At 36.4% G+C, this 12735-nt stretch overlaps 3 protein-coding genes across 3 annotated transcripts; all 3 read left to right on the top strand.

Annotated features, from left to right (window-relative positions):
* Positions 1 to 4015: 4015 nt before the first annotated feature.
* PCYB_073850 (elongation factor) lies at positions 4016 to 5083 on the top strand (the record flags this gene model as incomplete). The annotated part of the gene is made up of 1 exon (XM_004221782.1): positions 4016 to 5083. A coding segment is annotated over one exon (1065 nt), but the record flags the coding sequence as incomplete, so codon positions are not given.
* Positions 5084 to 6321: 1238 nt separating this feature from the next.
* PCYB_073840 (hypothetical protein) lies at positions 6322 to 7076 on the top strand (the record flags this gene model as incomplete). The annotated part of the gene is made up of 2 exons (XM_004221781.1): positions 6322 to 6748; positions 6928 to 7076. The coding sequence occupies 2 exons, from the start codon at positions 6322 to 6324 to the stop codon at positions 7074 to 7076; spliced, it is 576 nt and encodes a 191-aa protein (XP_004221829.1).
* A 2201-nt stretch (positions 7077 to 9277) lies between these two features.
* PCYB_073830 (hypothetical protein) lies at positions 9278 to 10692 on the top strand (the record flags this gene model as incomplete). Its single annotated transcript, XM_004221780.1, has 2 exons — positions 9278 to 9794; positions 9920 to 10692. The coding sequence occupies 2 exons, from the start codon at positions 9278 to 9280 to the stop codon at positions 10690 to 10692; spliced, it is 1290 nt and encodes a 429-aa protein (XP_004221828.1).
* Between the last annotated feature and the right edge of the window lie 2043 nt (positions 10693 to 12735).

Genomic DNA, 12735 nt, shown 5'->3' with positions numbered 1-12735 from the left:
ATAATTTTAAAATTGTTTTTTTTCAACCCGTTTTTTAAATCATTTTTCGAATCATTCTTTGAATCACCTTGTAAATCGCTTTTTAAACCCTCTTTAAATTGTTATTTTCCCCAACAGTAGTGTACGCATTTTTTTGACGCAGTTTTTTCGCTTTAAAATGCAGTTCGATTCGTCACATAGCATAATTTTTAATCGCCCTTAAATGGCCACCAAACCGCAGCCAAACCGCCTGCAACGCTCCCCCCGAACGCTGAGGAGAAGAAACGAAAAAAGAAAACTCTTCACCGAGCTACTTCACCCGCAGCATGAGATATGTCACTAATGCCAGTGGAACATTCACTGCAAAGGGTGACAGCCGCAGCTCAGAGGATCAGATAAAATTTCCGAAATGCCCAGGAGTGTTTTCCCCAGCTGCAGGATTGTACAGTCCGCACGGTGAACTTGTTTAAAACCACAATTGTGTAGGCCGTGCACCAAGGGGAAAATAAACAGATGGGCTCGTGCCCCTCAGTCAGGTTAGCAGGGTGTATAGAGGGGGGGGGATTAGAAATGTCCTCGTACACCGCTTTGCCGGGTGAATGGGCAAAAGAAGAAGCGAAAAAAAAAAAACGACATACCCCCATAAAACATCGCCGATGCGTCGAAAAAGGAAAAGACAAAAGATGGGAAATTAAAAAAAAAAGGAGGTAGAAAATTATTGCTCCCATTGGTAGATCAGATCAGGACGCGGGTCCTGCACATCCTTCAACACTAAGCCGGTGCAGCTGCATGAGGAAAAATCCGGCTGATTCATTATGTGGCCATGTACACAGAATAATGTGCACAAGAAAAATAGGGTCGGTGGGGTCACTGAAAGAAAAGCAGTAGCGTCTCAATGCACGTCGTACATAAAATGCGGGAAGGGTGTCTATACGTACGATTTTGTTTTTGTTCTTGTTTTTGTTTTGGAGGGGGGGGAAATTCCATATGGTTGCTTCCTCACACAGTTGCTTCCCCACACGGGCTGATAAGAACATAAGGTTGGGGAAAAACCCTAATGCTACTTTTCTGGTCCATTATGTTCTACCACTTTTTGTGCACCCAAGTTGAAGTAGCCGAATTGTATTTGCCCATACGTGGGGGTACGCTCTCCTGGCTATGGCTACCTTTTTTTTTCCCCCCCCCACATGCTTACGCACGCCGAACCCCCCTAAATTACCCCATGTGGTTACCACAACAGTATACGTGACATGCACACATTGACTGATGACCCCCCAGTCCCTTCGCACACACCCCCAAATGATAAAATTATGTTTTGCAAAAAGGTAACCCATTTTATTCCAAACCATTTGGTCTCTTCACTCGCACAGATTTGAACAATTAGCAACTGTGCTAAAAATAAAAAAAAACAAAAGGGCTCTCCATTTCACATCAAACTACTTCCAACTAACGACAAAGGAACGAATTTTCTCACTTCCCATTTTTCAGCCATGGCGTAGCGGCATATATATACACCAGTGCATCACCATCCGTGCTGCAGTGGGGGGTTAAAACCCTACTAAGTGAAAAGGCATCCCTCTATTAGCCAGGAAAAAGCAACACTCCGCACACTCCTGTCATGTGCACAGTTAGCCCATGCACAGTACCCTGTGGGTGATCACCATTGGTAAAATTTGTTCCTCCACTTGGGCTCCATTCTTACGCCAACTCTTTTAACCTGTCGTTTCTGCGATTTTGGAATTTAGCCCTTTTGGCAGGTCGTTTCACTCGCCACTTCAGCGCAACGCTTCACACAGACCGATCCGCGACTTCACCCACTCTGAAGAAGCGGGAACAACTTTCCCTATGTTGAATTATCGCCAGTGTGCCTATTCCACACTGTTCGTATTACGCGCGGTGTTATATCCATCTCTCCAGAGAACCAACATTCATGCCAAACGGAATATCCCCCGTGGCAAAAAGTTAGCAGTCTCACGTTGTACATCGTCATCGGAACCCCATCCAATGTGTAGGGGGAGGAATGGGGAAACAAATTAAGGTCTCCTTTATTTTTTATTTTATTTTTTTTATTTTTTTCCGCTCTTTTAACACTAAAGGGGCGCTACGTACAACCATACTGTAACACTGAACGGGGTCTCTTCTTTACTTCCCCCGCCCCGGTTGAAACGTCAAGCGAAACTAACATGAAAAGAAGGGATAACCAAATCGGATCGCAATCGAGGCTGGAATAGGACGTGCCAATTTCCGTTTCTCTTCGTTTTCGCCCCTGAAGGGAATCCAATACGCGCGTAGCCCCCATGTGCGCATGCCGAAGAGGCGTTTTCATTTCGTGCGCAAAGAGAAAAATATACACGCCACAAAGTGATAGCCGTAAAGAGCGCGATAGCGGTAAAGAGCGCGACAGCGGCAAAGAGGGATATATCATATTTATTGCGCGAAAAGGGGGCAAACAACACCCCTCCATTAAGCGGTTCACCAGGCGCATCGCCCCCGTGAAGGTCCGCTTAAGCCGAACCCGTTAGTAAAGCACAAGAAGTAGGAGACAAAGGAACGTCTTCCTCTTCACGTGAAAACATGCGTAAACTCCCACATGTGCACCCCCAAATCGCCTAAAGCAACAAAATGAGCAACAAAAAGTGGGGGAAAAACCTTCTCTATGATGACTACGAGGACGACTTAGTGGACTACGACAATTACGATGAGGAACATTACTCCGAGTTTGAGTGCCAAGAAAGAACGGACATCCCAAAAACGAAGGGCAAAGATAACACCAAAGGGAAGGCGCCTGGTAAGAAGCCAAACCAGCAGGGGGAAGCCGCCAAGGCGAAGAAGCCAAACCAGCAAGGCGAAACCGCCAAGGCGAAGAAGCCAAGCCAGCAGGGGGAAGCCGCCAAGGCGAAGAAGCCAAACCAGCAGGGTGAAGCCGCTAAGGTGAAGAAGCCAAGCCAGCAGGGTGAAGCCACCCAAATGGAGAACCAAGATGACACCCCTTCGAACTCCCTCCAGAATGATTTCCAAGCGGACAGCCAAGGCAACAGGTGCATCATGCTGAGCACGCTGAACATCCTGGTGCTGGGGCACATCGACGCGGGGAAGTCCACCCTCATAGGGGCACTTCTGTACAACTTAAGCTACGTAAGCGAGCAAACGGTGAAAAAATATGAACACGTCAGGGAAAGTTCGAAGTATACCTTCATATTAGACGAGGAGGACGATGAAAGGGAGAGAAACATAACTCTTTTTAACAAAAAAAAAGAATTCTATGTATATTACACGAAAGGGGAATTAGAGCAAGCCTACAATCGTGTGGTGGGCACTCAGGGGGGAAGCAAAAAAGGGGCCAGGCCCCATAAGAGCAGCCAAGAAGGCACGGACGGTAACAACGTCCTGCATGGTCCCCACACGGACAGAACCATATTCGCCGATTTTTACAAAAACAAAACCATCCACAGTGATGTGCTCTTTTTAAGGAAAATAAACATTTTTGACACCCCGGGACACAACGAACTGGTGACAAATTTGCACACGTGGAGCTTTTTTGCAGACTCTGCCATCCTAGTTGTAGATGCAAATAACATTTACAGCAAAAAAAATGATGAGACGTATAGAAACGTTTCTATATTAAAAGCAGTAGGAATTTCTAACGTCATTGTAGCGGTAAACAAGTTAGACCTGTTCGATTATGACCCACAGGTGTTCGAAGATATATGTAAAACGATAAAGTCTTTTTTTCAGTGTACCAAAAGTGACAGCATTTACAATTTTGTTCTTAGTAATAACTTCTACGTGAGGGGTGGACATTCACAAAAAAGTGGTTCTGCTGCCACAGAGAGTCACGCATTATTTGAACCCAATTTAACGTTCATTCCCCTTTCTGCGTACAAAAATTTGAACGTGGTTAAATTCGAGGAGGAGAAGAAAAGACCATTACTGAATAGCACCTTTAGCCTATACGATGAAATTAAGTACATGAATTTAAGGAAAGATTTATTTCGCCTAAAAGTGTGTGCGGAAGTTCTGAGCGATAAAAGGACAGCTCTAACTGCTTACTACAATTTTGTCAACAAGAATAACCTCTTTTCGAATAATATTTTTTGCAACTTTTGCAAAGATGGGAAGGGAAACATAACAAATTCGATGAAGAAATCTCCAAATGAAGAAGACACATTTGTGGGGGTTGTCCAAGACTTGACAGAATCAAATAATATGATCAATGCTAATATTAAAGTATTGCATGGGTTCTTAAAAAGTAAAAATAACTACGTCTTATTGCCCCTTGGGGAAAAAATTACGGTGAAGAAAATTGAAAAGGACGCCTCTTTGTGTAAATACGTCAACGTGGATGACCTTTGTCACTACCTAGCCAATGAGAAGAATCTTCCTTTCATAAGGAAAGTGTTAGAACAAGAAGAAGCATCCAAAAAAAGTGGTGACCCTGGGGGCAATGGCAGCAATAGTGATACCCTTTGCAGTGCCCACAACGGACAAGACACGTTAGAATTTTTTATAAGCATTTTACCCAAGATAATAGCATCGTGCCCGATCAGCAAAAATGCACATATAACGAACGACATCGTAGAAAACGTTTTCTTCAAAGTTGACGATAACAAGATAAAGAACGGATCAGTTTTGGTAAATAACGCACCAACCAATTCGGAAATAAAAAACGCACCCTATGGGCCAAAAAGCACCACCTTTGCATGTAGCAAGGTGAAAGTATTAATAAAAGTGAACCAAATTAAAATCCCACTGATCATAGGACGAGTGTATCTTTTGTATTCCCTAAACTTTTCGCATAGTGTAACCATTCAAAATATTCTCTATGTGTATAAAAATAAAAGCAGTTCCTTAAGTTATGACAGAGCAGAGGGGGAGGGTAAATTACACGTCGAATGTAACGCAAATGATGTAGCACAAATTATTGATTTAAAAAATTATGTAAAAAATGTGAACGTGCTTTACGAAAAGGTGGATAATAAAAAATGCTTACGCAGCGATGATATTGGCGTCATTGAGCTCCTCGTTAAGGATAACTCATTCATGTGCACACAATCCTTCAGGCCTGAATTAAACTACTACATCTCGCAGGACAACCCCTTTTTCAGCGTCTACGACCTCCTTTCATGCAGCATCTCGCCCCTCTCTCGCTTTATTCTCTCTGAGGAAAACAAAATTGTGGCCAGTGGTTTGGTGATAGGCGAGGCGTGAGCATGTGCACGTGTACACATATATATATACATACATATACATACATATACATATACATACGTATACACACGTGTGCGCCCGCCCGTGCGAACTCACAAGAACGCAGCTGTACCGCGTTCACAGTGGCCCCCCATCCTCTTGTCCCCTCCGCTGCCCCTCCTGCTGTCGCAAGAATGCATCTGCGTTGTTACACAGGTGTACAAATTGTAAAATTAAGTCAAATGAGAGTAAATATAAAAACAAAGAAGAAAAAAGGTGCGCCGTTGCAAAGATTCGCCGCGCACAGCAAATATAAGCTTCCAAAGGGTTCAATTAAGAGAAACCCATAAAAGCGCGCAGTTGTTCTCCATTACGTGTGTGTCACTTGGAAAGCACTGCGCAAACAGCCAAACACGCGAATTTAAAAAAAAAAAAAAATACAACTTTGTTTATTTTTTCAAAACTACGATATGTACTGACAAAAAAAGGCATACAGAAAAGCGCACAATTAAATTATCCCCCCCTTTTATTTACCGTTTGAACGGTTTACGTTGTTTATCAGCAATTTTTGTTCATCCCCCCCCCATGCAAACATTTGCTGACAGTGTTGGTGCTCATACATATGCTAATATGCGCATAGGCCGAATGGGCTTTCTCTGCACCTTTTGAAAACTTTTAAGCCGTACCTTTCTGCTGGCGCAACTTTCCTTTTTCAGTTCGTACAACCTTGCTTTAATCAGCTTCGCCCATTCGGATGGCGGAAGATCAATTTGGCTGGGTTCGTAGGGAAACATCGCGGCTCCTTTGACGGGAACGTGTACGTATGTATTTATGAGCCTAACGCATGAATATATTTACGTGAGAGCAAAAATGCAGTGCCAAAAAATGAATACGTGTTTGAACATGTGCACATATGTACATGCGAAAGGCTCTCCTGCTTTGTGACGAATTGCCCATCAAATCACATCAACTGTGACATTTAAATAAGCATTTTAAAAATCACATCGCTGGAAAAACAGCCAATTATTTAAGGCAGCATTTCCCGCGTTTCAAATTGAGTAAAAAATAAAAAAAAAACTACTGCTTCCGTTCACACATGCTGAGAGACATTTTTACACACACGCATAAATACCCCTCAATTGTGTCCAACCGAAAATGATGCATTTCAAAAATATATCACCGTGTAGACGATTATGTCTGAAAGGCAAAATAACTGTTAACATTTGCAGTAAAATGAATGTGCATTTCTTAAATTATGTTGACTCTTTAAATAAATGTCTTGCAAGGAAAACCGCGAATCGCATACTTTTTTCGATATCAAAAAATGCGGATTACGTGAATTACGTAAACGAAATAAATAATTTCATTGACGCGTTTCAAAAAAATTCTGACGACTCTTCATCCACTGGGGAAAATATCCTTTCCATATTGCAAAAAATTAAGAATGAAAAAAAATATGAACAAAATGAAGATCTCATGGAAATTATAAGTAGCATAAAACTGCTTATAGAGAAAAGGGTTCGCCCAGTGATCGTGAATGATGGAGGAGATATCAAATTCATTTGTTTCGACATAGATGATGGTACAGCAACGACGTCCGCAAGTGTACCCATGCGCTGAAGGGGCAAGCGGACAAATGTGCATATGTATATGTGCACTGCGCAGCTGCCCCACTACTAAAGAAGTAGACGTACGCTTTATTCATCGTTACACATTTACATGCGCGCACCTTTACTCCTCAAAAATGTTCCATCCCCGCAGGCATAGTTTACGTACAACTGGAGGGCGCGTGCGTCACATGTTCGCAAAGTGAAATAACGCTGCAGTACATGATTAAAAATATGCTTACATACTACATATCCGAAATTAAGGAAATTAAAAATGTGTCAAAAAATGGAAATATTCTTTAATGTGCACAAAAAAGAAAGCCACATAAGGAAAGATAGGACCATTTGTGTTTCACGAAAGACTGAATTTTTCGAAAAAAGGATGCAAGTTTAAAATAGAGCGTGACTGCAAAGGTTGCTCACTAAACAGCGCAAAGCATATGTATTTTTTAAATGAACATGCATACAGTATTACCATGTTAAGTAATCTTTAAATGTAAAAAGAACGTTGAGTTAAAATACGACCATGGAAGGTAAAGGACACCTACGTATGTCCCTTGAACGAAGGCTATCACATTCGAATAAGAAAAAGCGAAAGAAATAAATGTAACGTCATTTTTTTTTGTCCCACTGGTGAAGGAATCCCTTATTTATATCTTCAAAATATATGTCGAATGGAATGTACATACCTTTTTAAACCAAATCAAAAGTCAAGATGATTTAACATCAAATGTATTGGAAAAAAACGCGTAATTTTATTTTTCCGCTTCTTTTTTTAAACATTTTCGCAAAATGCGACATCTTTTATGTATGTGCCAAAAAAATGAAGTGAACTTTTTTGTAGGCAACCATGTACGCACGTAACCCTGTCTATAGCGGTATTATCATTTATTAAACATGTTTGGCATAAGTGGCATAAGAATTTTTTTCCCTTTTCCCCCATTTGTTTGTAATTTAATTTGTTGCTTTCTTTTATTTTTTTTAATTCCTACACATAACGTTTTTCTGAATGAAGCAAAAACGTAACCTTATTTTCGTTAATGTAACAAATTATGAACAGCTCATATTTTTTTTTTTAAACCCATTCCTGCACACACCACGGGAAGTGACTAAACCAGAAATTTTAATTAAATGAAAAAACGCTAAATTTTTAAACATACTTGTGTGTATATTAAACCTAAGAATTAGTGTACAACAAAATGATGCGTAAAACGTCCTTGGACGGGGCATTTTCATACACATAGCGCTATTGCAGTTCCCCATGCACATTTTCACGTCTTTTTCCATTTCTGCCATATTATTTAAAAATTGGGAAAGACCACTGACTTTTATGAAAAGTTTTTCCCTTTCTCAAAATTTTATTCCTAAAATGTGGATGAAAATGCGTAAAACGCTTCGGTACACATGTAGACGACAAAACCCGCGTTAATGCAACAAAAGGGATAAAGTTCGAAACAAGAAATAGTTTATTTTTACAAAACATTATTTCTCTTTTTTTCCCTTAAAAATGCGAAAAAAAATTACCTACAAAATACATGTGCACGTATATTCCCCTTTTTAACCATTACACGTTTACATTTTTGGTGAAGGAAAAAAAAAATCAACTTGTCATACCAAATTTACAAACACACTGCAAACGTTCTTTTGGGACTGTCTTAAAAACAAACATTTTGCATTTCAAAAAAGGAATGTCAGAATAGTTCTCTCATTCCACAAAATAAGGAACAATGCTGAAAATGTGTAAAAGTATGTTTGCATAGTGTTTATTTTTTCATTTATTTCTGTTGTTATAAAAGTGCAAATTTGTTAAGCTTTCGATTATCCATTTAATGCGTAACTGCAACAAATATTTGTTAGGAACTTAGATAATTTGTTTTTTTAATTGACACTATGGCTAACACAGCACTACACAGGGTAAATATTTATACGTACTTTTATGAGCACTCCCTTCGACATTTCCAAAAGGTGCGCGCACAATTTTAATGATGACCCATCCTTTTGTTTTTAAATGGCCACAAAGGTGATTTAAAACTATAATTTTTTTTTTTTTTTTCCACTGCGTTGTATGCTGCAAGTATAAAAAGGCCGGCTAAACAAGAGATATGCATTTTGTCATGTCACCTCCTGTGTATATATACATTCTTCTACCGAGGAGGCACTTGTGATGCTATGCGTCTACACGTAAAGCATGTAAACTGCTCGATATTTTAATCACACATGCATTTCTACAATTGGGCTTAAAGAATAAACACCTATGTGAATTAAATTTTAACGAAATAACGAAACGTTGAAGGGCGCACATCTTGCCCAATTGTTGTCTTTTTTTTAATTAGTACAAGTAAACGTATGTCCAAAAGGGCTTTGACATTTCCATTTGAAGCTTATAAATGTACACTTTGATACATAGGAAAAAGGAAAACCTATTTTCTACACGCTTTATGCTAATTTAAGATTACTCCATTGCACCCATAGCTACAATTGTGTGTATTTTTTCTACCAGTACAATGAACGGGAATGACAAAAGTATAACTAGCGAAATTTTGCTAAATGGAAAAAAAAATGTAGACTCAACGACAGAATCCGCAAAAGTTGAATATGATGCAAATAACCAATCGGATTTCAGCTCAGAATTCGAATTTAATTTCAAGAAGCACATTACGGACAGTTTCGAAGTTAAAAACAAAGGATTGTTTAAGCTTTCCCTAGGAAACAAAGTAAATTCTAAATCCAATTTTGCTAATCATAGTGAAGGCGTAGCAGACAGTGGAAGCAGCGAAAAGCACCCAGGAAATAATCGCAAAAATAGTGAATTCACTAAACCTAAACAGTTAGCTCAAACTAAAAGGGAAAGTCTCCTTGAAAACAAAGATGAAGTAATAACTAAGCTGAAAAAACACATAATTGTGCTAACCCAGCAATTTGAAAAAAAATTAAGTAACATAGAAAATGCTCAGAAAGACAACTTTCAACTGGAACAAATCTATAAAAATAAGTATTACTTAGATATGAAAAAGGAAAAAAGTAAGGCAATAGAAATTTACGCCGAAAATGAAGAATTACTAAAGAAAATTAATAATTAAAATAAATTTTTCAAAGAATAAAAAAAAAAATTCGCTGTCTTCGGAGGAATCCTCTCATTCTTGTAGAACGCTTTGGGACTGCCGAAAATATAAATTTCTTTTTTAAGAATGTGAAAGATATTTCATCCCTCATGGAATCCCTAGAACAGAAATGTTTCCAAAAGAATACGCATAAAGTGAAAGAAAAAAGTGAAAAGCTAAAAGTTGATAACTTGGAAGATATAAAAAATGAAAATAAAAAAATAAAAAAAAAGCCCCCCATGAAAAATACGCTTAGAATAGCAACCCCGTCTTATAAAAATCACAAAATTGATGCAAGTTACACAACTGAAAAACAAGAAAAAACACAAAAGGTATGTAATAATAAAGAAACATATTTGCTGAATGATTCATTTTTAAAGCATTATGAAAGGACAAACAATCGAAATGATAATGTAAATAGCCCTAGAAGAAACAAAAATACATTTGGACATAAGAACAAATTAAGAAAAAGTAATTATGTAAAATTAGGGAGCACACGAACTGAGAATAATATAGATTCTAAAAAAAGACGCAAAGTTACAAACTTCACCATACGAATGAAAAACGTTTCTCCTGAAAATTCAGATGACATTCTACATTTGTTGAGAAAAACAAGAAAAATTAACTATTTATTAAGAAATTATTTAAAGACAGAATATGATAAAACGATGAATTATCCAAAAGAAAATATAAACAGTGATAGGAATGACGATGAGCCATTTAAATCGGGCAAAACTAAAGAATGCATATTACGCAGTGACAATAATAGAGGTTCTGCACTGCACAGTTCTACGTGCAAAAGGGAACACATTACTTAATCCATGGGAACAGGTAGGACAAAGTTAAAACATTATCATCAAATAGAAAAAGAAAAAAAAATTCACACATTTACGTAGCAAAAATATAAAATAAGAATAAGAATTCTAAAAAATCATTGTTAATTTTTAGGAGGATTCAACAAAGAGATGACTTATCCTTACACGTAATCATTAATACTGTTATGTGTATCCACATTGTCATAAAAATAGATCTACAGTAAATTATTCAAAATGTATTGATATTTCTAAAAAGCAAAAGTTTCAACTAATGTGTTGTCAAGACGTGCAAATTTATGCATTTTTAATAGAATTATGTGAGGGAAGGAAACGTTATTTTTCTGTGTGCACAAAATTATAAGGGGCTCTTACACAATGCGAAAATGAAGATATTGTGCATTGTAACAAACTAGTTTTATGCATTAGGACATGTACACTTCCTTTTCTATTATTTAGTGATTTATACATGGGCAACGTGTAGCAAAGTACATTTCAGTTCATTAATTAAAAATGTATAGTGAACGTTTGTATGTCTACATAAATGTTCTTTACGTTTTGTTATTGTTGTCGTTTTAAAATTTGTATTAAACTTTTAAGAATGAAAGAAAAGGACAAAATGAATACTATTATTTAACATTATAGTCGTTATATTTTTGATGGACGAGTGCAGTCACGAGTCTGGCTTAAAACCTAGGTTCTTAATAACAAAATAGCCCTTTTTTGTTTTGTCTATTAACTTAAATCTGTTAGTAAAAAATAAAGCTATACAATTTAGATGGTTCAATTTCTGTGAATTGGTCATATTTTAATTAGTAAAAAATAGCTTAAGTTATTATTTTACGCACATTCTTGAGTATGAAAAATATTTCTATTTGCTGTGGACATTTTTCCACAATAAGCATTTGCAATAAAATAATGCGTTTTTTTTAATGCTGCATTAGCTCAAAAATTCGTCAATGGAAATAGATAACTTCTTATGGCAATTGCACAAAAAAATTAAAAATTAGCACTGTCTTTTATTTACAAAATACAAAGACACATTATCAAAATAAGTATAAAATTTACGAAGGTGAAATAGAAACATTTTTCTCCGTAATTAGAATTGAATAAAATGATAAAGGCATTAGTTTAACAAAAAAAAAAGGTCATTAGGTTATTTTCCGTGTACACCTTTTTCGTCGCACATGTTTATCCATTGGTTTTGTCAGCTAATATCCATTTAACTTTTCTATTATATTTTAAGCGCTTTTAATAATTCTTTCACTATTTAATACATGTAGAATTGTCATTTTGTAAATATTATAATCGTTAAAGTATTAAACTTCGTGAAATAGGAAAAAAGGGTTGTTAATCGTTAAAGAACATCATAAAATGTACAACATAAAAGAAGATATTTTATTTTACCATTTACCTTTGAGAGTTCATCACACATGATCCTTTATGTCGGGAAATTATTATTTTGTTTTTATTCATTTTTTGATTCATTTCTTTTACGTATACACAGAATTTTTTAATCATTATCCTTGAATTGGTTATATATACTGTTTAAAACATATTCGAAAAATATAATTTTGAAAAATATGTCTTTATTGTTTCTTTAATGTGTAAGGGTTTAAATTATCATTCATCGCACTTGATTTTAGAAAATGCATAAATACACTCGTGCACCTAACAAATTACAATGTCTAAAGAACATAAAATATAAACATTAACACACATCTTTATGGTTAATAAAAAGTATATCCATACACATAAGAAAAACTAAAAAAGTATACTATCATGAAATTTAATAATGAGTAACATTCAGTCATTTTTGTTATAGCGTATAAAAAAAAAAAAAGGAAAAACTAAATCAAATATAAAATACAAACAGAAAAAATATCTTCCTAAATATATTTTGTACAGCATATAAAAATTAAATATGGGTAATTTTAATATATATTATAAATTAAAATAGTATAAAACAATTACTAAAATAAGGCTATAATAATTAAAATAAAATAATGTTTAATTAAAATAAAAATAAAATTTTAAATAAATATATAA

The sequence above is a fragment of the Plasmodium cynomolgi genome, chromosome 7, assembly GCF_000321355.1.
Source record: "Plasmodium cynomolgi strain B DNA, chromosome 7, whole genome shotgun sequence".
NCBI lineage: Eukaryota > Apicomplexa > Aconoidasida > Haemosporida > Plasmodiidae > Plasmodium > Plasmodium cynomolgi.
The sequence above is the reverse complement of the archived record's forward strand: the minus strand, read 5'-3'. Positions and strand labels throughout refer to the sequence as shown.